The sequence below is a fragment of the Mastigoproctus giganteus genome, chromosome 5 (assembly GCF_048544385.1).
Source record: "Mastigoproctus giganteus isolate SK-2022 chromosome 5, ASM4854438v1, whole genome shotgun sequence".
NCBI classification, from domain to species: domain Eukaryota; kingdom Metazoa; phylum Arthropoda; class Arachnida; order Uropygi; family Thelyphonidae; genus Mastigoproctus; species Mastigoproctus giganteus.
Genome location: NC_143579.1, coordinates 55788971 through 55816184, shown reverse-complemented (window position 1 = coordinate 55816184; position 27214 = coordinate 55788971). Strand labels below are relative to the sequence as shown.

General features: G+C 39.6%; 1 protein-coding gene across 1 annotated transcript in view; it reads left to right on the top strand.

Moving 5' to 3' along the window:
- Nucleotides 1-25291, top strand: part of LOC150085410 (growth hormone secretagogue receptor type 1-like) — a 36225-nt gene extending 10934 nt beyond the window's left edge. The window contains exon 2 of the mRNA XM_090374559.1: nucleotides 24372-25291. Coding sequence (XP_090230685.1) covers nucleotides 24372-25291 — 920 coding nt within the window. The remainder of the gene's footprint in view (nucleotides 1-24371) is intronic.
- Nucleotides 25292-27214: the final 1923 nt, after the last annotated feature.

Here is a 27214-nt window from a genome sequence, read left to right as displayed (position 1 = left end):
TAAAATACTTTGTAGTGTTTTTTTTTTTATATTAACACTTACATTTTCATAGCTAATTTTTAAAAAAATGACGAAAACTATTGACATACGTTGTGATTCAAACTTTTCGGCTGGAGTGTATGTTGTTATTTTAGATTTCATTGTGGTCATTAAGGAGACAGTTTAAGTGTTTCATATCTCTTCTAATTGTTGTTCATGGTAATTAAAGTCCAGATGAATGTTTGTGTTCAGTTTTCAATGGTAATTTTTCAACTGATTCCTCACGTACAATATCTAATACGATACTGGCAGCTGAAAAAGAAATTCATTTTTTAAAAAAAGAGAGCCTGGAGATTGGATTTGAAAGAGTCTCAAGTCTTGCATGGGGCCAGACATAAGAAACGATAGTCATGGGGCAGAAAAATTACTGGAGTTCTACATATTTGACTTTAATTAATCAGAAAAATAATTAAATGTTTAGTTTTAAACAAATATTTGACTTTAATTAGTCTGAAAAAGAGTTAAATGTTTAATTTTAAACAAATATTTGACTTTAATTAGTCTGAAAAAGAGTTAAATATTTAATTTAACCAAGTTTTCCACCGTCCAAGTTATTTTTTTTTTACTTGTTTTAAAGCTCTTATTGTAAACGTAAATGGTTAATGGTAAACAGATTTAACATAGTACTTTGTTTAAGGACCAGTTGATTTTTTTTCATCATGACAACGAAATTCAACTACACTGGCTTAGTAATGCATGGAAATTATCATACTTATAAAGAGAACTGCATAGACTCAGCGAAATTAATAACGATTTATTACGGAAAAATAAATATCAGCAAGTTGCCTGGTGTCATGACTGTGAGTGTTCGTGCAGCGGGATAATCCCGAAGAAAACGTGAGGATAACACATGTAGTTATAAGCCACATTAAGGATCTGTAATCAAGCATGGAAAATGTATGTAGAGAGCACATTACAATGTAGATGCGACATTTATTTTTAGAAACCGGTGTATACAAATAATGAGCTGCGCTACTTGACGCTGAAGCACTAACTTATCACATGCCCTATAAAATATCGAATTTATACGCCTTACAAAGTTTCAAACTCAGTGTCTGTAATTTTCGCCCTCGTGGGTAGCACGGTTAATATAAACACCGTCCTCCCTACAGCGGGTGGAAAAGACCTGAGTTCGAATCCCGTCAGTGGCGCGAATAATTTTTATGTGTTTTTGCACAACGTGGCTAGATTAGTTAGTCTCAGGCGAGAGTAGATGTTTTTTTTTTATCCGGAAAGTCGGGTTTTTTGTCCAGCAAACAGCAAATCGACCACAGAACACAAACGCGATTTACATATATACGGCGCGATATGGTCTAATGCTTATTGCTGATGTGCCTAAAATCCTACACCAATCAACCAATCTAACTTTCACCTTCTATAGTCTCAGACAAAAACCAATTTTCCATAAACTTGCAGTATCTGTTAGGCGTGTTATATGAAAAAAACATAAATTTTCTGTTTATACTGGGGGACGACCATCCAGTCAGAGGAGTTCACAAGATAGAGAGAATACAAGAAACAACACTGTAATAGTCCAGGCTTGTCATACATATATGTTGAATTTCACAATAACAAACTTCCAAATTGTTAAAATAAAACGCATCCACTTCTTGATAACAGCAAGGTAAAAGTAGTCAATACCATACAACTACATTTTAGAATCCACGAAATACACCAGTTTTAATGCATCTCGAATTTCGAACTCCATGTTGATTATTGCCGTGGACGAGCCATCCGCTACACAAATGCGTTCTCTTCTGCATTTTAACATTTAAAATTGTCTAGATTTATGTCAGAGTTTCCTATATTTATGAGGCGGACAGAGATAGTCAATAAGCATCGAAGTCTTAGAACTATGATCTTTAAGGTGAAAATCAGCAAGCTAACATAAGTACAAAAGATTACATTACATTAAAAACACTGCAATCACCTTATAACGTATTAAAATGATCTGTTTACTCCTGCATACTTTCTTGCTTCCATTTTTACTGGGCATTTTACGCAATGGTCCTCATCATTTTAAACGATGGAGAAATAGAATTAGAAATAGAATTATTTCTCTGAGGGATTATATTTGGACTGCAGAGACAGGCAAAATATGGCTGGTCGGTTATTTCAAACTTAGCCCTTCAACAAATCTTTTATTGAGAGTAAATGGGCCTGTAATACTGGGATCCATTGCTTAAATATAAATATAAATACGTATATCCAGTAAAAATTTGTAATTAAATGTGTATTAAAATTTTTACTGGATATACGTATTTATATTTATATTTAAATCTTTTATTATATATTTTTTTTCTTGTGACCAAATTGTTCTCACGAAATCTGAAAATTCAGAAAGTCAATCCTGGTAGCTATTTTCAGGAAGACACGAACTCTTCGTGTTTGAAATATGCGTGTACTGACTAATGGACCGGGCAAATGTTCGTCTTATCCTTTCACCAACTGAATACGGCTCGGCAATCCATCTATCACGCCTGTGTATTTTGAGAGTCATCATGGATGCCACTAACTTGCAATAAATCCACACCAGAAGCATTCATAGTATGAATTACTGTCTGCTCTCAATGACAGTATGTAAAGAAACCGAACCAGTTTATTTGTAATAAACAATTTAACTGTGAAATATGCGACTCTTTATATGACGTCAGGGAGACGAAAACACACGCATGCGTGATTTAATTCATTTAATTGCACGGTTTCGGAGATTAAACTTCTGTAAAAGCAATTTCGCGAACGAAACACGAGCGACACTCCTTGGGATATTTGCCAAGGACGATTATTCCGTCCAATTTCGCCACGTGCGGTGAAACCGGTCGAACGTTTTTTGAATTTTTATGATCGCAGTGTGAAGTTATCCGAAGAAGGTTTTTTATTAGGTTCTTTTTGGTTTTTTTTTAAGTTCGTTTTGGGCTGTGCTAAAGATACAGACAAGAAACTCTTCCAAGGCGTGCGACCTCACACTAAGCTAGATAAGTCTGTTGCGTGTCGGCATGAAATATAAACAAAGAGGAACTCAGCAGGATATCCCCTAGAGCACTGCGCGACACATGTTACCTGGCTTATCTTGAACCACCAAAGCATCCTCTGCGGTCCACGTGACACGGTATATTCCCCACATCCCCTTAGACTATGTTCTTTCTGAAATATATTTCAATTTCAGAACTTTCTAATAATTGTTTTGCATTCTTCTTCCTCCCTCACATCGTGGAGGTGCTAAGTCTATTCATGACGTGGCAAGTCAAGTTCCAGACATTGTCCCAATTCACGGGTCATTCGTCAAAAGGAGCAAACGAGAAACACATGCCCGTCGTCTGGCAAGAGTACAAAATCACAGTCTTCCCATGAAACGACTCAAACCTCTTTCTACGGGGCATGTTCTTAAAGATAATTACGGTACATCTTTCGGAGATTTCCGTGACAGCGCTTCAGAACAATCATTTGTCTTGAATTTGCCATGACAGTCCTTTTGAAAAACAAGTCTTACCGAATAGAACACTGGCCGCTTACAGTTCTATTTACTATCAAAAGGGAATCTTAAACTACCATATGTAGTTTGTTGATCGAATGAAAAGATGAAACAGTCAGTTGTGATGATTATATTGCAGCAGTTAATTTCAGTAGTAGATTCAGCCTACATAACTCTACTTCTGAGAGCATTTTCCTTACGTACTGCTACTACATTTCGTATAGTTTCACAATATTCTCAAGTATTGCTACAAATAATACAAACATTGTTGCTACACATTGAAAAAAAATTAGAAAGATCAGTGGAGAGTGTCGCGGGATAACTTTACAACAAATGAATTCTCTGTAAGATTTTTCACAATTCATCTGCAGCAATTGTGAAAATTATGCGATAGTACGCTTGTCATGCGTCTTCTCTGAAGAGCATTCTCTGAAGGTAGTTATATCAAAGTAACTATCTGGATAATAATATGTAATATGGTACTTTTTACGTCAAATATAACTATTGGGGTACTATTTTGTCAGTATTTACGTCAAATATAGCTATTAGGATAACATTATGGAACTTTTGGCATAAGAAGTAACTATTGGGATAATATTGTGAAAGTATTGTTGTCAATACAGTACTTTCAGGGAGATTATTATGGTAAAAGCATTTATTTTCTTGCATAACAAGTGGGATAATATTAAAAATCTTTGTTGTCACGTTATAAATATAATCACAATATTGTTATAAAACTACCATTGCCACTAAAAACGATGGGGATAAAATTTTTGTAGAACTGTTGTCATTGTAAAAAACATCGGGATAAAAGTACTTTTGTCACACTTCACGAATATAATCAAGATATAAAAGTACTTGTCTATATCAAAACAGGATCAGAATAATATTGAAATAAATCTTATCACACGTCATCACTATAATTGAGATATTGTTATAAAAGCTGCTGTTATTGTAAAAACAATCGGCATAAAAGTACTGTTGTCACACGTCAAAATATAATAAAGATATTATAAAAGTATTGTTGTCGTACGTCATCAATATAATTAAAACGCTAAAAACGTTGCGTACTTGTATCAAAATACGATCAGCATAATATTTAATTAAATCTTATCAAATGTCATCACTATAATCGGGGTATTATAAAAGTACTGTTGTCTGAGTAAAAACAGCAAGCAATCGGGATAATATTTTATAAAGTATTATTATGAATACGTGACCACACCAACCAGAATAACATTTAGCAAGGAAGGAAAGTACCGATAACACATCATGCGTAGCGAATTCAGTTATAGATCAAATATTCAGCTCAAAAACAGAACTTTATTGATCTGAAAATGACATTAAACCTAAGGGAATTTTTAGTTAAAGCTACAGGCTGAAGTTTAATATTCTAAATTTGGGCTATTTAAATCATTAAATCATTTCCCCCAGGAACATTTATTAAATTGTCTATTCTTCCCCCCCCCCCCAAGCCATGGTAACCTGAATACTGCTAACAAGGGATGGTGTTCTTTTTCATATCGGTAGCACTTCGCGCCCCTCACCGAATATCTGGGTATTTGGCAAGTGTGGAGAGATTAAGATAAAGAGGGAGATGAATGGGGAAGATAACAGTTCAAAGACAGATGGGAACTGCACAAGCGGCAGCTTTCTTGGCGTGGTCCAACTACGCGCACAGATGCATCGCTTTAAAAGATAGACTTTAATGACCAAGTTGCATCCAGAAATAGCAGGATCGCATGCCTCAACTCGTTCCGTGTGTCACAGGAATACTCTCGATGTTGCTTTGTATTTTCAAGCAATCTGGGTATTTATTTGCAGCTTCCATTGGCGTTATAATCAAAGTGTGAAAATTCTAAGTTCGTGCACAGTTTTGGTTCGCTGCACTGTGCTTGTTGTACCACAGCAAAGCTCTCCAAATGACAGTGATGTTTTTGTTTTGTTGATTAGAGTTCTGCTTCTGGCGTTGAAAAAGGAGTTGACAGATCTCATTCCATGTAGGTTATCTTTGTTTACGTTCAGTATTTTCATACAAATACTCGCCATTGCAGCGTACGCTACTAGAGATGCCGTCTTGTTTAAAGATGTTGCCAAAGGAAAGCAGTCAATCAATGCCCTCCTTTGCAAAGTATTTTTGTCTTTCGGTATATTCACAGTTACCCAGTTACTATTAGCGTTGTTGCTACTGTTTCAGCTTAGCTCGTTAAATGCCGATTTTTCCTCAAAACAAGAGGAATATCTCAATACCATACTTCTGCGATCCCTTTCTCTCTTTCTTTCACGCATGCTTTTATTATAATACTTTCATCTTTCAATTTTTCTCCTACATATAATTATGTTTCAACAATATTTCACAATGTATAAATGTATATTAATTGAAATTTAGCTGACCTATTAAATCTTCATAATAAGATATTATGAAGATTTTGCTGTCTCCACTATTTGTCTGAAAAGAATGTTAATTAGTTGGGCATTACAGGGGATGAGTTATTATTCATTTCATGGGAATGAACTGAAGTAAACGACACTAATCCACCACTTATGCGGAAATTTGCCTTTAGCCAGCGGGTGGTTAATTGCTGAAACAAACTTCCATCTGTCGTTGTGGAAGTTGATAGGTTGAATAAATTTAAGGAGGAACTGGACAGGCATTTGGAGGGAATGGTGTGATTTTTTTTTTTTTTTTTTGGCTGATGCTGTATAAGCTCATACACTTGCTTTCTTGCATCACATGCCACTACTACTACTACTACTACTACTTGAGAGATTAAACTGTTTTATTGAAAATGTGGAAATTAAATTGATTACGCCTCCATAGAAACACTTAAACAGTTCGGCGATGTTTCTATTTATTTATTTTGAGTAATTAACCTAATTACAAATTAGGTTATTTACAAATTAACCTAAATCCATTCAATACTATCAAAGCCTCCTCCCTGGTACTCACCAGGCCTCCATACTACATTTCTATTTACAGGCCACGGACCCTTTAAAGCGAAGCTAACATCCCTAGGCATAGAAGAAGATCCACTGTGTCACCGCGGGGCTGAAGAAACGTGGGATCACGTGATGTATGATTGCCATGAATATGACGAGTTCCGGCTAAGGTTTGCCACTAAAATGCAAGAAAATCCCCGGCATTGTGAGCACCTGATTATAATGGACGAGCAGCGCTATGCCGCCTTTACAGAGTTTGCGCAGTCTGTCTTCACTGCTAGACGGGTTAGGCACCCAAACACCACCCATTGAAGATCAAAGTAAGAAACTTCCTGGATATGACAGTCCTCTCAGGAGAAGGAAAAAAAAAAAAAAAAAAAAAAAACACTCCTTACTTCCTTCGTCCCAGGAGTGACAGAACCTACACCAGCACAGCTCAGCTGCTGCCTTTAGGCCTCCCTAGCCACGCTCCCTTGCGTGGCCCTTTGCCTCCACTCCCTGGCGGGAGGGGGAGTTCATCCCTGGTGTCCTCCCCCCTCGCCACTCCTCTTTTTCAGTCTGGTGGGGCATGGGCCTGCTCCACTGACTTGGGGTCATCTTCCCTATGGACCCCGTATCTCTTTTCCCCCCAGTCTTCAGTCTCCCTCCCCTTCTCTAACTTACAACTAGTGTCTGAATCAACTCCAAATTGTTTGAGCCCTACATCCAAAAACTTAACATCAAATCGCCCAACTAGTACTCCCTTTGTTTTGGCTGACCCCTATCTATAGCGTTTTTTTTTTTTTTTTTTTTTTTAGGTCCTTGCCACTGAAATCTCAGGAAATTAGGTGGCAGGACCTGCCAGAGTAAATAATAAGTAGTGTACCTGGTCTGCCTCCACGGGGCGGAGTGGGGCAACGTTGGGTCCCATTAGGGGCCCAGCGGCTAAATGACCAGATGAACAACGGTACATGACACTACACAAATACAAAATCCATATACTTTTAAACCTCTAGCATTGACAGTGTTCTGTTTCACACCCTCAATGTATAGCACGCGGAGATGGGGGGAACCCCTGGTGCCGTTTGACACTAAACACACTCTACTCTACACTCTACTCTACTCAATACTATCAAGTCTTACCTTGTCGACAGGAGTATTAGTGTCGTGGCACCCTATGGTAGGGTAAACCGCCATGTCTGCAGGGGTTGCCCCCAGGGTTCCGTCCTGGGGTCGTTGCTGTGGAACATTGTCTTGGATGAGTTCCTGGCCATGGACCTTGGTGACGTCCAAACCCAAGCTTTTGCCGACGACTTTATCTTGAAAATTGCTGCCGACAGTAGAGCACAGTTGGAGGTAAAAGCAAACCATGCCATCAAGATACTACAGGACTGGACCATCTTACACTGCCTAAAAATCTCACCAACTAAGACATCCTCAATCTTACTGAAAGGATCCCTTGACCTGCGCAGACAGCCTCAAATAAAGGTGAACAACACCACAATTAAACTCCAAAGCCAGCTTAAGTACCTGGGGGTGATATTACATTGTAATCTTTCCTTCAAGCAGCATCTCACACATCTAAGAATAAAGATAAGGAAGTACTCTGCACTGTTAGCCCGTGTGGTCCGTCGTGACTGGGGACTTAAACGTCGCGTACTCTCCTTATATTATAAAACGACATTCCTACCAGCTATAACATATGCCTCTGGCCTCTGCGGTTTGGTATCACAAGGCATCAACCGCCGTAAATAGACGCATAATCCATAGAAATATCCTGTTAACCATTACCAGAGCCTGCAGCACCACTAGCACTGTTGCCCTACAGGTCTTGGCCGGAGCCCTTCCCCTTGACCTGGACATCATACGTACTGGAATAGCCTATTATATAACCAAAGGAATGCCTTGCACCCACCCAGACTACATAGTGGATAACAATGCAACCCACAAGGCTGAAAAGAACAGGCTGCAGAAATACCTAAAACAAATCTGGCAATACCGCTGGACAAACACAACAAAAGGGAATATCACCAAAAAGTTCATCCCGGACGTAGACGGAGTATACCCCATTCTCCCAACCTGGCTGCAACCCGGACTTGACACGACCTACCTCCTTACGGGTCATGGGGCTTTCAATGCAAAGCTTACAGCATTGGGAATAGTGGAGGATCCGCGTTGTACTTGCGGGGAACACGAAAGCTGGGTGCACGTTATGTTTGAGTGTGCCCAATACGAAGACCTCTACTAGAAGACATCTACTAGATACACAAGAGGAATATTTAGCCTTAACTGATTTTGCCCAGGGATTATTTACTAGGCACCAAACACTAACCGCCATATACAGAAGACCTTAACGGAATGAGACAAAACAAATCTGCAAATAGCAGCGAGACGACACAGAGGAGCCGACTGTACAGACCTTAGACTGACTACAAAATACACTGGGAAAAGACAAGTGACAATATATTGTCTAACCACAAGAGTCATGATTACCGCCAATGGAAGCGAACAAAACACCTTTAAATAGTCGTGACATCAGAACAAAGGGACACTGCCCCAAGACCTTGCAGCATAGACCCACTACATAATGAAAAAAGGTAGTGTAAGGACTAGCAAACATCACGGAAGGGATAAAACCCCATAATGACAGCCAGTAGACTTGATTATAACCCCAGGATAATGATCAGAAAATAGGACCCAGATCACATGCAGTCTGGACATCTCAGATTTAGCCCCCTATTAGTGTCCCACCTAGATGAGACGGCCAGCTTTTTAGGGCCTGCAAACTGATGGAGACGACATACGGTGGCACTCTCCCGCCGGGACAGCCTATTGGCGACCCAAATCCGGCCTCTCTTGAGCGGATCTTTCTTTCCAAACTCCTGGGGAGGGGGGGGAGGAGAGGCTTGCCTCTCCTCGCCTCCCCAATTTTCTCACTCTGGTGGGGCACGGGCATGCCTCACTACCTGCAGGGGCCATCTACTCTGTCGGCCCCTTATTTCCAATTTCTTCCCCCTAGTCTTCATCCCCCCAAACTTTTGTCTTACACAGCGTTTAGCCCTACATTTCAAAATCAAAAGAAAACATCAAAATTCTTGCCCGAACCTATTTGGTTTTTAAAACTCACTTTCACCGCACAGCCCCACGTCGCATACTATTAATACAACTTGTTAAGTATCACTAATATCAACCTCGATTTTTTTTTTTTTTTTTTTATGAAATCCCAGGAAAGTAAGTGGCAAGACCCGCCAGAGTACAAATATTGGTAACACTTGGCCGGCCTCCCCGTGGCGGGTATTGGTAACGTCGGGTCTCACTAGGGGCCCAGCGGCTAACAGGCCGGACGAACAATGGGCACAACTACATAGTACATATCCCACACATTTTTAAATCTCTGGCTTGTCCAATACAGAGAACATACGCGGAGATGGGAGAAATCCTAGGTGCTGTCAGACCCCGAACATACCTAATACCTAATCAATAGGGTTAGGGTACCCAATTCAGATCGCCATATAGCATTTGGCAGCGGAGCTGCTGGTGGTCCTAGTCCGTTCCCAGCAGAGATCGGACCGAAACGTGATCGTTCACGGGATGGTTCCCGTCCGTTCTGCAGTCTTTACAGTCAAAAGGTCCGGGTTTCCTTGTCGGCGTTTGTGGGGTTTTTCTTGTGTCATTTCCCATGCATGTGGTAATTGCGTCACTGTTGTTTATAGAGTCATTTCTCATTGATTTGACTTTAGATCCACTTCAGGGTTTAGCGAATTGTGCTTAGCCAATTTCAAGCGAATTGTGCTTCAGATTAGCAGGTCCAGTGCAGAAAATGACTTAAAAATTCAATTTAGGCAGGCAAATAAAGACTTATTTCCAACAGAAGTATGCGGTGGGAGTTTAAAAATATGGGATTTGGTAGTCACGTGCCTATACAGAAGTCATTTATTTTCCTAAAAAAATCGAAAAATTCGACTGAATATCTGAAAAAAAAGATCATGTGGTGTGACTAGCCTCGATTTACACTTCTTTGCCACCAATTTTACGGGGAAGTTCGCAAGGACCTCACAAAGTCATGCATCCAGACTGTCTCTTGCCCACCACTCAAGCGATATGGTGGGGGGGGGCATGTTCTTGACTGGGTCTCCTCATACCGTTAAGTCCTGTTACCTTCAATGAATATCTTTCTGTCGTATCGAACCAACTTCACCCTGAAATGCTTCATTTTTATTAATTTCGCCATGGATTCGTTCAAGACGACAATGCAACTATCCATCCACTGGGGAAAAATTGTATCTGAATGGTTCGAAGAACATTCTCAAGATTTACAACATCCACCATGGTCTTCTAATTTTTCAGATCTCAATCCTATTGAGAATGAGTGCGATACGCTGTTCGGTTTTACAGTTCTCTACCGACCACAGTACAGTAGCTGGCAAACATCCTGATGGAAGGATGATCAAATCTGGAGCTGGACTCAGTCAGACACCTAGTAGAATCCATTGGATGACGTGTTATATATATATATATATATATATATACACTGCCCTCCTTTTGCCCTCAGTACAGCAGCAATCCGACGTGGCATTGATTCAAGAAGATGTCCGAAGCGTTCGGGAGGTATGGCCAACCAAGCTGTGTGTAATGCGGTCAGCAATGCAGGTATGGGGATGATTGGTGTATCCAAACGCCTGATATGTCTTTCCATAGTGTCCCACAGGTGCTCTATGGGATTGATATCGGTGGAGTTCGGAGGCCAATCGATATGCTGGAAGTCAGAACTGTGTTCCTCAAACCATTTCTGCACAACAAGTGCCCGATGGCTCGGCGCATTGTCATCTTGGAAGACACTATCGCTGTTCAGGAAAAAGTGTAATAACATAGCTCAGGGGAGGGACTCAGGGGAGGTACCCATAGACTGGAGATGTGCAAATGTAACCCCAATTCACAAAGGAGGATCAAAGGCTGACACAAGTAATTATAGACCTGTTAGTTTAACTTCTGTTCCAGGTAAATTAATGGAGGCACTGGTTAAAGAAGCACTGCAGGATCATCTAGACAAGAATTCAGTTATAGCTCAGACGCAGCATGGTTTTGTTAAGGGCAGGTCTTGCCTGACCAATTTGATTGGATACTATGATGTAGTCACAAAAGAACTGGATGCAGGGAATAACTTTGATATTATATATTTGGATCTTAGAAAGGCTTTTGATACTGTTGCACATGGAAGACTGCTGCACAAATTGGAGCAGTGTGGCATTGGAGGCAAATTGCTGCTATGGATAAGGGGATGGTTGAGTGGCAGAAGACAGAGAGTGGTAATCAATGGACACTGCTCAACGTGGACTAATGTTATTAGTGGAGTTCCTCAGGGTTCAGTGTTGGGTCCGTTGTTGTTTTCGGTGTTTATGAATGATATTGATGATGGGATATCAAGTTTAATGTCCAAGTTTGCAGATGATACAAAGGTTGGCAGGGTTGTTAAGGACACTACTGACGCTATGCGGCTGCAACAGGATCTGGAAAAGTTGAACAGATGGGCTGAGAGGTGGCAAATGAAGTTTAACATTGACAAATGTAAAGTACTACATATGGGAAACAGTAACCCCAGAGCAACGTATCAACTCTGCGGTACTACACTGACAGTGGTGGAGAATGAAAAGGACCTGGGGGTAATTGTGCAGGCAGATATGAAGTTCTCTGAGCAGTGCAGACGAGCTGCAAGAGTAGCTCATGGTGTCTTGTCAATGATATACAGGAATTTTTCTAGCAGGGATAAGGAGGTGATTATTCCCTTGTATAAGGCAATGGTTAGGCCACATCTTGAGTACTGTATACAGGTCTGGAGGCCTCATTTCAAGAAGGATGTAGAGTTGCTGGAACGGGTACAGAGAAGGGCAACAAGATTAGTGAATGGAACAAAGGGTTGCTCTTACGAAGAAAGGCTTAAGTTTTGCAAATTACAGAGTCTGGAGACTAGGCACCGGCGAGATAATCTGATAGAGGTGTATAAGGCTTTGAATGGTTTGAGCATGCTCAATGCCAATGGGATTCCTCATCTTGCTCAGAATAATCACCTCAGAGGGCATAAATTCAAATTGAGGAAGGACGGATGTCGGATAGATGTGCGGAAATTTGCCTTTGGCCAGCGGGTGGTTGGTTGGTGGAACCGACTTCCATCACTTGTTGTTGAAGTTGATAGCCTAAACAAATTTAAAGCTCAACTGGACAGGTATTTCGAACGAACGGAGGGGTGAAATGGGAGTGGTGTGTGTGTTTTTTTTTTTTTTTTTTTTTTTGGCTGATGCTGAATAAGCTTGCTTTCTTGCATCATATGCCTCTACTAATGCTAATGCTAATAGCTAGGTGTACACAGTCAGCAAGCAGTTGACGATAGCGGAGCCCACTGATACGTTGTTCCACATGCACCAGGAGTCAAGGTTCCTGCCAGTTGTTCCACATGAACCAGGGGTCCAGGTTCATGTCCCACACCATACAACCGCCTCCACCGGCCTGCACTTTTGATACCATGCTTGATGGATAAAAAGCCTCATGTTGTTGACGCCAAATCCGTATACGACCATCCATGGTATGGAGTAAATAACGTGACTCATCCGACCAGCACACCTTCTTCCAGTCTTCTAACGTCCAACTTGCATGCTCTTTGCACCAGGCGAGTCTTTTAAGCCGATGAATCTTGGTTAGGAGAGGATGCCGTAGGAGTATTCTGCTGGTATAGCCCATACGTGCGAGTGTGCGACGCATGGTCATGCCAGATATTGTCCCGGGTTGGCCCATGTTGTATTGGGTAGTCAACTCTTCAACAGTGCTGCACCTGTTCGCCTATACAAGTCGTCGGACCCGGCGCTCACCTCTAACATCAACCTTTCGCTGACCTTTGCAGTTTGGCCGTCGGGTCGTTGTTTGACCATTTTGTCCTGGTACACTTTAACTACGGCGGCTCTCGAACACCCCACCAGTTGAGCCGTTTGGGAAATCGAGGCAGCAGATTGTCGAGCACCCACAATCTGTCCTTTATCAAAGTCCGATAAATCCTTCCTTTTGCCCATCACGCTCGGAATTTTACTACCTACTGAACCACTGACATCTTATCTATGCTATGGAGGTCAACTAACTCCGCACTCTCGTAACTCACGTGGTGAACGGGTCGCATTCAGTTTTCATAGGGGTGGTCATAATTCAGTGATCACTCAGTGTATATATATATATATATATATATATGAAAGCAGGGTTTCAGTTTCAGAGAAACTCATATTGTCGTGTCTGGCGCCGACTACCACGTCACTTTCAAAATCACTTAAATCTTTTGTCATGCCCATTCTTGCACTAAACTACACATCTGCACATATATAGCATCTTTACATGCCTTCTATACGTTGGAGTACAAGGACTTAATGATGTTACTGATGTAACGCTCTATTTCATTAAAAGAATAAGTGTACTTAATAAAGTGGCAATTTTGTATAAAACAGCCTTGTTAGACACGATAACTTTAATTACTTATCTATTCTATAGAAACTATTCATAATACTCGTATAACAATGGCTTTAATTTCATTATCGTCCCATACTCAATACTCAATAATACACCGGTGTGCAAAACTTAAGGACCAACATATTTCTAAAGGTTACAACCACAAAATCTTTACTTAAGGTACTCTTTGCTGATGAGAGTAGATTCAGTCTCAGCAGCGATTCTGGACATCAGCTAATCTGGCGAGAGGTTGGCACACGGTATCACCCCGCAAACATCACTGAAAGGGATCGATATGGAGGTCGAGGTGTTCTCGTCTGGGGAGGCGTTATCTTGAATGCACGTACACAACTCCAGATACTGGAAGGCGGTGCACGCTACTGTACTGAGGTAATCCTTCCCCATATGCCTCTGTTCCGAGGTGCCATTGACCCCGAGTTCGTGTTTATGGATGATAACGCCACATCCCCTCGCACTGCAGCTGTGATATGCTTTTGAAAAGTGAGGACATTGTTCGTAGGGATTGGCCTGCCCGTTCCCTCGATCTAAATCCTATCGAACACATATGGAACGCTCTGGGGAGACGCCTAATGGCATGTCCACACCCACCAGAAAATGGTCACCAGCTGAAGATGGTGCTGATAGAGGAATGGACGATGTTACCGAAAGAACTTATCAACATTGTTCTCAGTATGGACAGGCGGTGCCAAGCCTGCATCGACATTAGGGCTGGCCATATTTCCTACTGTGGATCACCTCTTCCCTTTGTTCCATCTTTGGCAGTGATGCATCTGTATCATGGCAGCCAGTACTATGTTGCCATTTTTGAATAAAGTCCCTCTGTACCGTTTTGTTTCCTTCATCATTTCTGTACCTCACGAGGTTCCTTTGGTATGTTTTCCCATATACAGGCCACTGCTATGAGAAGCTACAGGTGAAATCCTGACTGGTACTTAAATTTTGCACACCAGTGTAATACGTTGTTTAATCTGTGATTCACAATGTGAAGACAAAAAATGCCTACATGATATTTTAAGATTCCGTCAAAAATTCCTATGACCCAAAAAAAAAAGAGAAGAAACCTGGAAAAGAACGATTCTGTGAAGTTTTATTGAATTCATTGTCACGCATATATTGACTACACGAAAGAGTCGAACACAGCTAAATGGCTGAGAGTTGCACCAGAGGTCCCCAAATGGGATTTGCGACCGGCATTCATAAGTTCTTAGTTGTGCCTATATCTTGAAAGGTTGCGCTATTTGTGCTAAATTTTGCAGAATAGAATGACCTTTTCCGACTACTGCGATGTCAGTTTTCACTAGAGATATACAATTAAAGCCAACTTGTTACCTCACCGGTGCTTATCGAACAGCTACGGGATATTGAACTAATTATGGTGAGGTATTGATATTTATTGTGATTTAATATGGAAATACAAACTGGTTTCGATAAATAATACTATTTAATATGCATGATCTCTTAGACTGCGTTATCCTGACAATCATCTACTGTTCTCCTCACATGAATAATTTTTGTTCGTGGAAGCAGTTATTAATGGTTATTCAACAACATAAAATTTTAACTTTTCCTAGAATAGTTTGAGAAGTATTCGCACATAATCTGTAAACTTCACCGTAATAAATTACTTTTTACCCGTACTGCACCTCATTTCCCTCGGAACTTAACAGTAACATGACTCAAAGCCTTCCATGCGTCTTCGCCGGGTTCTTGATAAATCGCCGGATCTATCCTAATCGATGACTTCACTTTCTATACTAGGCCTTGGTGTTAGCTGCAGAATCTAGACGGTGTGAGCCAGTTTATGGACTATCACCGCAGGTCAAAGAACGTTTATCTTCTCTCTAGAAGCGAACTGCAAAAGTTAAGACTTTAAAAACGAGCAAAATATTGCGCGCTTCGTCAAGGGGGAGAGGGGGGAGGATTTCCTTTGGTAAACTTTTTAAATGTTATCTGTCTGTTGCACGTCCTTTATTTACAAGAGGATGAACAACATTTCTACTGTTTTATTTACTCTGATTATATTCAAGAATTATTCCCTCGTGGGTAGCACAGTTGATACTCTTCACATCAAGTGGAAAAGACCGAGTTCAAATCCCGTCAATGACGCGAGGAATTTTTATGGGTCTTTTTTCACAACATGGCTGGGTTAATCAGTCTATAGCGAGGATAGCATGATTTTTCTCTCAGAAACTCAGGTTTTCGTCCAGCAAACAGCACGGAACACCCTCAGTTTACAGACATATTAACAGACAGCCTAAGTTTCTGATATGCCTAAAACCACCCCCGTGGCTAGCACAGTTTGTAGAATCGCCGTCCTCCCCACACCATGTGGAAAAGATCCAAGTTCGAATCTCGTCAATGACGTGAGGAATTTTTATGGGGATGAGTTCGTCGGTCTCAGGCGAGGGTACAATGGATTTTTCTCCCGGAAACTCTGGTTTTTCGTGCAGCAAAAAAAAGAGAATCGACCACAGAACACAGACAACATACGCGGAGCAATATGGCCTTAGTTGCTGATACTCCAAAAACCTTATTAGAAAAACAACAACATACCTAAAACCCTACAACAACCAAACATTAATTATCAAGAATTAATATTTTCACAATAGACGTCATGGCAGTTATATGAAGCTTTTAATAAATGTTTAAAAGCTCCAAAGAAGCATAAAAGATTCCTTTGTAGCGATATAATACTTCGGAACATATTTCATAATTTTTAGAAATTAAAATATGTACAACCCACGTCTAAGGCTGATTAACGTGGCCAGTTTCGTGGTTTTTTGCTTTCCAACAGTAGGCTAACAAACCGGGTATTCCCGGCGTGGAGACAAATACACTTCCTCTTCATAAAATGGAACTATATTAGTACTAATAATTTACCAAGGCGTACTAATTACGTCATCTTCAAGACCTAATATCAAATAGTAGCGTAAAATCAATCAAGGAGGGTTATAGATCATAACTACGTTAAGAATATCACTTCTTTGAGATCACCATCATAACTAGTTCGTTAGATCGCTCTTCTATTGAATTATTACATCTTTTTAAGATCTTTTACAAGAATTCGTAGATCATGATCTCAGATTGTACTAACCATAAACTTTTTTTCTTTTATTTTCCACGCATTAAACAGAGTTAAATTTTATGTTCCCTTTATTTGATATATTAAGACTTTACGACATTTTAAATGCTTTCCATACAGTTCTGAGATTTTTTGGAACTCGATTTGGATTTTAGTATTTCTTCTTAAACCATGATCATTTTTATTTGATAATTTCGTTACCCCCATGACAATACAGCTGTTTCATCAGTCGTTTGGAAAAATATGGGTTCAGTCCTCTCCAGTTTTTTGGAGAGAACTGAACCAGACGTTTCTTTGATACACCAATAATTCTTAAGGTACAAATAGACAATTTACTGGTCCGTAACAATACAGGATTTCAGTTTCCCAGTGTCTTTCCATTTGCTTAATGGATCCCCAACATCCGGTCTCTGATATTAGATTTATCCTGGTCCAATCAATAACGTGTCTTTTGAGAACTTCCTGTGGATTTCATTTGTAATACCGGATCATTGAATTTGTCAACTTATGTTCGCAGATAATTTTTGATAAACGGTCCTGGTATGACAATGTGACAGCCATCGGCACTCATAACTGATATGTACTGCCTGAAATGTATGAAGATACACAGTTTCTGGGTTAACAGCTTGATCTCAGAAAGCCATAAATCCGTCAGCCTTTACTAAACAACACTCCTTCAACCTTACCTCCACCCGGTCTACATGTTAAGTTATTCGAATAATCATGTCTCCTAGGCAACAATTGGAAAAACTTCCCGTCTTTTATTTCAGGCCTAAAACAGTCTACCAAAACATTTTATAGAAAGTAAAATTCTTCATCAGTCCCTCGTGGAAGGAATGTTTTTTGTTGAATTCATATAGTTTGCGTGAATAAAGACACTCCTTTCCAAAGCACGTTTTCATTTAGAGAATGAGCTATTCAGAAAATTGAACTATAATACAGTAGTTCCGATAATTAATAGATTATCGAAGCATGTGGCTACCTAGTGGCATTCTGTTCATCCCTAGTTATCTGGTACTGCCATCATGCTGACGTTATTCTGTACAACTTATCGACAGTGCCGTAGGCTGACTTATACTAAATGCAAAGTTCTGCAGTTTAATGAAGTCCCATCTCTCTATCAATGGCAACAAATAGACAATCAGTTTGATATTTTCGGCCACTTCAAAATCGAATAACATTTTCCATCTCTTATGTACACTCTGTTAACTATTTGTTCGCATTTATAATGGAGATCTCTCAGCCATTATTTTTATAGCAAGTGGAAGACCTCATCATCCTCCGCGTACCAAAGGGTCAATCTCTGTTATCAACTCCATAGTAAGGTCCAACATCTATCTCGTTATTACTCCTGGAAATTTCTAAATACTTATCTAATTTTGCAGATAAGTATATAACACTATATAATAAAAAAGTTTATGTTTATATTAACTGTTTATTATGTATTTTGTGTGTCGAATTCAACGCTGTCATTGGTTTTAATCTAGCTTCAATACTTTGGCACCAACTGAAGGTTTTATGTTTTCGCGACATTTATATGTATAATATACACCGATGAGCTAAAACATTATGACCAGCGAGTCGTTATGCAAATCGAAGCAACTGCAGGTGCACTACGGCGTCGGGACACGGTATAAAAACACCTGATACTGAACTCCGTTAATCAGTGTTACTCTTGTTCTTCAGATGGGAAAGACAGCAGACTTAAGCGAGTTTGACAAAGGCCAAATTGTAATGGCCAGACGACTGGGTCAGAGCATATCCGAAACGGCAAGGCTGGTGGGATGTTCACAGCCAGCCGTGGTTAGTACCTACCAAAAGTGGTCCGAGGATGGAAATCTCACGAACCGCCGGCGAGGTGTTGGACGACCACGGCTCATCAATGCTCGAGGTGAGCGAAGGTTCTCCCGGATGGCAACAAAAGGGCGACTGTGGTGCAATTCACCGGTAATTGGAATGCTGGTGACGAGAGTAATATGCCACAACACGCACAGTACATCGAACCCTGCTGAAAATGGGCCTGCGTAGCCGCAGGCCGCTTCGACTGCACATGCTAACCACGATTCACCGGCGACAGCGCCTACAATGAACGCGCGAGCATCGAAATTGGACCTTGAGTGATTGGAAGGTCGTTTGGTCCGAGGCCTACCAGGACCAGTTGTTAACCAACTGACGATGACATGAGGCGGTTTGCCCCTGACACGCCACATGGGAGATCTGCCCCGTGCTCCCTTGTGTGGTGCCTTTACTCCTGTTCTCTGGCGGGGAGAGGGGAAAGAAGACGGTTCTCTTTCTCCTCCCCCTGCCTTCCTCTCTTTCCTCCTGGTGAGGCCTGGGCCAGCCTCACTGACCATATTGTGGTCGCCTTCTCTATCGTCCCCATATTTCTACCTCACCTCCCAGTCTTCGGTCTCCCTCCCCTACTCTACCTGTACACTAGCGTATGCCCCACACGTTTCAAAAATTTAATTACGTCCAAATTACATCGTTTATAATCCTTTTGGCTTTTCCAATCCTAGCGCTCATCCCCATGATTTACATAGGCCCTAGCCACTGAAATCTCAGGAAACTAGGTAGCAAGGCCTGTCAGAATAAAATATAGAGCTACTGGGTACCTGGTCTGCCTCCACGAGGCCAAGTGTGGGCAACGGTGGGTCCCAATAGGGGCCCAACGGCTAAATTGCCATACATAGCTTACACACTTTTAAATCTCTGGCCTTAACAGTGAACTGTAACACCCACAATGAAAATTATGCAGAGATGAAGGAACCCCTGGTGCCGTTTTTTAAAGGGTGTACCGTGAAAGGTACACTCTTTCACGGCAACAAGTCTTCTCCTCTGGCGGTGCCGTCTTTCAGCAGGTTAATGCCATGCCACACCGCCCGGATTGTTCGAGACTGGCTCGTGGAACATGAAGAAGACTTCCAGGTATTTCCCTGGCCTCCAAATTCCTCAGACGTCAATCCCATCGAGCATCTGTGGTTTGTGTTGGAACAGCAACTCCAATCTGCGGCGTCTCAAACACGGACCTTACAGGAGCTAAAGGATCTGCTAATTACGTCTTGGTACCAGATACCACAAGACACAGTTAGAAATCTTGTAGCAGCCATGCCTCGCCAGGTACGTTTTGGCTGCAAGTGGAGGACCAACATCATATTAGGTAGGTGGTCATAATGTTTTGGCTCACCGGTGTAAGTGCCTACCCATTCTATAGTATATAAGAACCTGTAGTCTTCATATTTTCGAATTTTTTGCGGTTTACTACGGTTACGACGAAGCTGTAATTAACTCCAGGCTCGTTCTGTTATTTTTGTGAATTCAGATGGATTTAGTAGGTAATGAAGACCTGCTAATTCTCAATCTATCTTCCAGAGAAGAATAATCAGAACTGAGTAATAAATCTGATGAATAGAATACTTGGGATTACGCCTCAGAAGCCTGTTCAAGCGCCATATTTCTCTAATCAGAAAGAATTAGATGATTTAGGTCTAAATAAATCCAATATAAATATATCCTGACATCTCGTTTAAAAAAGTGTAATTTCTTGAATTCCAGCTGCCAGACTTCCATATACTGATAAAGGCATATCACTAATGCATGTTTTTACACTGTCGTAGAATACCTGTGCTATTTTTTTCATTTTATTGGGCTTTGTGACGAAACTGATATTATTCACAATGCAGAAGAGTGGTGTCTTTTCATTGACAGAAAAATTTGAAAAAAGCTGAGTTGCTTCACAATGGAAATATACACTCATCTATTCCTGTTGTGACTCTTCATATTAAAGAAGACTATAAAATTGTGAAGCATGTGTTAGAGATGATCAGGTATCACCAATATAAACGGGATGTCTGAAAGGACTTCAAGATGCTAGGGTCTCTGTGTTTGTAAGGTGGCTTCAAAAAGTTCTCTTGTTTTCTCTGCCTCTGAGACAGCCTGTCAGTAGATTAGCACTGCAGGAGAGGAGTGGTCTGCAAAAATGGAGCTGTCGCCTAGCGCACCAAATGTAGTAAACAGTCCCTTGGTCCCGAAAAACAAAGTTTTGCTTCCCCCACTCCGTATCAAGCTGAGACTGGCCGAATATTTTTTTAATCCATTGGATCCTCAAGGTGATACCCTCAAGCACATACTGTCTATGTTCCCAAAATTGTCTGATACAAAAGCGAAAGGTTCGTATTTATTGGCGCGCAAGTTATGTAGATGTTGGCTTCACAACAAGTGCCAGACAAAATGATTGATTCCCACCAAGATTGATTGATTCTAGCCGTCGTTTCGCCCTGTAATGAATGGCTTTCTCGGTAGCATAAGAGTAAAAATTACAAAGAACCAGATGACAAGTTTATTGAAAATTACAGAAAAATGGGATGCAATTAATCGTATAAATCAACTTCAATTATTTGCACTCACACTTGGATTTTTCACACCAAATCTGGGTGATGTCAGTGAAAAATCTGAGAGATTCCACCAGAAAATGTAGTTAACGGAGAAAACGTATCAAGAAAGTTGGGATTAAGCTAAGATGGGCGACTATATCTGGTTCTTGGTTTGGAATGATCACACTGACCGACCACAAAAGACAAAGACATTAAAATATACATTTTTAAGGAATTTTATTTTTATTAACACGAAGAGGGTGTCTAATTTTAAATTTGCGATTTTTTAGCTTGTTGTTTACTTATAGCAATGATTAATACTCTATTCTGTACAGTAGTTAGGCTATTAAAAATCTGATTTAGTATTATTGAATATTTACTTTTCTTTCATTTCTAGACAAACTATCGATGCCACAAAAACTAAGATCACATTAGAAATCAGCATGTTTCATAAAGAAACATGCAGATAAAGAATCTTTTTGAAAATTTGTTACATAATGCAAAGTAATAATAGTATCATATCAGCATTGCATTATGGTATTGTATTATGGTAGAATATTCTGTTCTAATGATATCCCATGCTTTATGAAGAATCCAAACGATGAATATTTATTCATGTACCTTTAAAATGAGTTACACAAGTTACGAAAATATTCCTTCAATATGGGAGCCAGTTCTACTATTTTCCGCTATACCAGCCTTTTCTGACAAAGTACCAGGACATCTCAACCTATGCTGATGGCTCCAAAACACCAGTACCGTTTCTAGAAAATCTTAAGAAGTTTAAGATAATGTCAGCGACCTTCTCTTAGATCTTACAGCGTATGTACGTGAACTTAGCTCATGTCTAAATCCAGACAGGCTCGCATTACATACTCCATGAAGCAAAGTACGGTAGCTTTGTCATCTATCCTAAAATTGGAACCAATTTAGAAACTTTCAAGAGATAAAGATCTAAGAATTATAATTATTGCGGTCAGTTAACTTTCTGTCTACATATTAGTTTTCTTCGTGTTAAGTTACTGTAAGCTGCATGGATAGCTGAGCATCAGCTTATAAAAGTTCGTGATCCTAAAGCATGGACAGCTGACGTTAATAGTTTAAAAGATCAAAAAAAAAAAAAAATATATATATATATGTTTTAAACTTCGAATACAAAATTGTTATTCGTCACAGGAGAAGGGACAAGCTTATTTTACAACCGTGTGTGCGTCCTTTTACGCATGCTTCAGAATTCATACGTTCGCAATTTCTGGTCTTGACATCTATTGCAAACACTATAGATGACATATAGTATTGCTGGAGATCTTGATGCGCGTTATTTCGGAAACGGACAGTGCTAGACTGTGACCAGTGAAACATCCGAGCAACGAGAAACAAGGAATCTCTCTGCACCGTCAAAAGGACATGTAACTTTTATTTCTATTGCTTCTCCAATAAATATTCCCCCACATACTATCGCGCACATTCCAATGGCGCTGCCGTAACCTTAATTACACATAATCTCCGTTATTTATGGAGAATAAAGTTATTCCCCGTCGCTTTTACGTGTAATAAAACACTGCTCCAAAAGCAGATAAAGCTTCTATGAGACGATGGTAAACAACAAAAGTGGAACCGAGTTTGAAAACTTTCAGCCTCAGTACAAGGCTCAGCAGTGCATTGTGGGAAACGCGATTAATTTCGGTAACTGCTAGTACACAGATTCCATTGAATATACAAGACAGAGAGAGAGAGAGAGAGAGAGAGAGAGAGAGAGAGAGAGAGAGAGAGGCAAGCATGCGATAAACAAATGCTAGATAGCCACATACAAAAATAACAAAAATTATTTTTTTGACTAACTTGTGAAAATAAAGAACTTTATTACTGCAGATTATTCCCCGTCCTAATCAGTTTAAATTCTTGCGATTGTTATAAAGATTCTGATCCTAGAAAGAATCAAAAAAGGCAGAAAAAACTGCAAGTATCCAACTCAAATACTTTCAATATATAACCAACGGATATGAAGGTCATACTTCAAATTCATCTATGTGTGAATATTGTAAACTTTGGTCCTCCTCAGCTAACATATAAAATTAATCTAATTTTTATAAATCGAGCACAAGAGTTTATATTACTGTATTTGTGTTATTGTAATTTTATATTGATGGTATTCTAAAAGGAATGTTATATAACAGTTCATGTGACATCTGACTTTCTCTTTAGAAAAATCTCAAACAATTTTTATTTGATTTGTGGTTTTTCCCTCTTTTTCTTGGGAGTTTTGATATTTCATCATTTGCAATTTCTCAAGGCAGAACGCTCCGATGGATTTCCTGTTCTACTTTCTAGATGTTTTGGTACTAGATAATTTTTCTGTTTTTATTCATTTTTTTAAGATTCTTGGAAAAGTTAACTTTTTAAGAACTCACCTATGTAATTTCTCAGACTGCCTTGAGTAGCTGAATATTTTTGGATAAATATTTTCCGCTAGTGAGCCTGCTCTTCTGAAATACTCCAAGATAGATCGGCATTTTTTTTTAAACAAAGGGACGTATTCAATCACTGTCACTAAACTATACAGAACTCTTTTGTCTCTGTTAACAAAAAAAAAAGCAAAGAAACTTTAACTTTCTTTATAATGTATGAGGTATTCACGCAATTATTATATTATGAAATTAATTAATTAGGCAAATAATTAACATTTTGAGCACAGAAGTATTTGATGAATAAATGGTTAAAAATAAAGTGAATTGATACATGTTGATGATGATGACAAAATAAACTGTAAGATGACGCAACAACTGAATTGATAAAATTAAGTTATTGCGTCATCTTTTCATAATAACTTAATTATTACGTAAAGAGATGATATAATAATGAAATCGTCTTAATTATTGAGTTATCATTAACTTATGATTAATTTAGCAATTTGATTTAGCAACTTTAATTAATTTAGCAAGTTAATTTTATTAATTTATTAATTATTTATTTTTCTTTTTAGGTAAAATCGTACCATTTGTGGAGTTAACCGTTGCTCATGGATCTATTCTCACGATCTTAGCAATCAGTTTTGAACGTTACTATGCCATCTGCCATCCTTTAAAGGCTGGATACACCTGCACAAAGATGCGAGCCCTCGCTATTATTATGGCTGTCTGGATGCTTGCTCTTTTAATCACCACTCCAGTATTTGCTATAGTCGAACACAAATTCGATACCTACATAGATGGCAGCACCGTTCCGATGTGCCACACTGAGGCTTCCTCCTTATGGCAGAAGGTTTATTTTCTGCTCGTTACTGTAGGTTTCTTCTGGATACCGTTTGTTGTACTGATAGCGTTATACAGCGTGATTGCAAAGCATCTGATGAGAGACCGGAGATTATTAAACAACGCTACAGAGAGATGCAGGATGAGGTCAAGGAAGCAGGTAGTTGTGATGCTGGCTTGTATCATGGTGTGCTTCTTTCTGTGTCTGATGCCCTTCCGTATTTTTACTATTTGGCACATCATGGTATCAGAGCGTGTTACTGACCTGGGACTAGAGACTTACTATAATGTGTTGTACTTCTGCAGGGTGATGCTGTACATCAACTCGGCCATTAATCCAGTGCTGTACAATTTAATCTCTTCAAAGTTTAGGGAGGCATTCGCACGTGTTATCTGTTGTAACAGACAACACAGATTAATACGTCAAGGAACATCTAGTACGACATACACTTCACTCACGGCAGCTTCCACAACGGGAACTTTGCAAAGTAGTATGAAAACTCCCCTTAGACACACCAATTCAGTCATTACATCAGTGATTATCGTAGACAGAGGACAGTTCAAGCGCACGGACTCTGTAGACAGCCATTGTTGCCAGGAAGGATGTAAGAAGATCATGGATACTTCACATTTTGCAGAAAGTTATCTGTGAGTCAGCCAGCAAGAGACTGATATAGTTATATACGATTGCAGGCCTAAGATGAATGACTTTATTGTATTCGGTTTTACTAAATCAGCTGGCTGATTTTGTTCGTTATTTAATATATTTCGTATGATTCATTGAAATATATTAATGAACTCTTCTAATTACGTACAGATTTATAATGTAATAACTGTTTCCCTTAACAGTTTTGTAACTACATGAATGTAGTATAATTTTTTTATAAGCAGTGCCGGCTCTATGTATATTGCTGCCCTGTGCAAAAGCTTACCGTGCCACTCTCCCAGGTTCTTGAAGTTAGTTTCACATGTAACAAAAAATTGCCACCCTGTGTGAATGCAAGCTTTGCATCCTCTGGTTGTGCCGGCCCTGAATACGCACAATATTCTCATTGATTAATCGTGAGGCGTTATGACTGTCACATTAAAAAATAAGACATTTCGTACAAAAAAAAAAAAATTGCTAATCAGAGCACTGGTGTTAGTGACGTCATAATAATCAGACGTTTGTGTATATTTTAATTTCTAGTCCTTCGCCTTTGAGCAAACTCTGAGCATATTCACTGGATGTAGCCTGATATTTATATTACAACTATTCCATGTGTTTATTTAAATAGATTCGTCATCTTCAATTCTCTTTAGGTAATTTATTTCTGTTTAGTAATGATATTCTGCGCTCGCAGCGCTACGCATCCCACCAGTTGATAACTGTCATTTGATAAACGGGTAGTTTTGATGTTATAGAAAACATCTTTATCCATGATGGTAGGTAACATTGGTGTTTGTCTAATTATACCATGGATAATGTGGAACAATGCTGAGATTTCGTGCCCTCTTAGAAATACTGGTCCTAGGAATAAATAATAGTCAATCATGTGTTTATGTGCGCATTTATGCAGTTTCATCTTTACTACAGAGCATCAAAATATTCAGTGTGCTGATGTATATCTATGTGCATTAATAAATATGGTTTTCGTAATGAAATTTCACATAGGAAAAATTTCATTCTTTTTACATAATGAAATGTGCACTCAACCTGACACGAATTGGTGACCTTTTTAATTAATACACTGCGCAGGCCTTTATTCTCGACCACAGCAACAGAACCTACAGCCACGGTGAGCTGGACTTTGCCCCCCCCCCCATAAAAACCAGGGAAATATCTCAAGGATGGAGAAATGGTCAATAACTTTAAACGCTTATGCCAATGTAGAGACTCCAACAGTAAATTTAAGTCACCTACTAAATTCTCATAACGCAAGCATGCAGCGACAATTGCACTACCATTGACAAAGTGACCAACGTCCCTTTTGAGATTCCTCGTCAGTTTAGTACAGGAATTTTAATAAAACATAGGTCTGGTCCCTTCCCCCCCCCCTTAAAAAACAACAAAAACGGCAAAACCACAATTTTCACACATAAAATGCTTCCGTAGACAAGTGCTGCAATTCGCCAATAACGATTCAATAAAATCATCAATACAGATTAAAATGGGATCATTTTTAAGTTCTGAGTGCCTTAATGTTTTATCCGCCACGAAGAGGACTATATTAAGAAAAATTACCCGTATTTCTCTAACTCTCCAGACATAAACAGGAAACAAAGCCCGATCCTGGAATGTAACTTCAGGCGCACTCCAGGATAGAGCCAGTACACAAAACCTGAGTTGAAGAAAACCAGAACATCGAAGAAAAAATCATCGAACTGAGATGCTTTCCCCACAGAAAATATTGGAAGCGAAAAAACAGAAAATCATAAAAGGTCATAATTTTCTCTCTCAAGAAGCCACAAACAAAACAAAAAGTAGCTCGGGATTCAGCCCGCTAAACCTTTCGAAACTTTTGGATGCCTATACACTACATACGTACCAAAAATGATTGGAATCCCAGTGAAAGAAAATCAAAATGAAAACAAT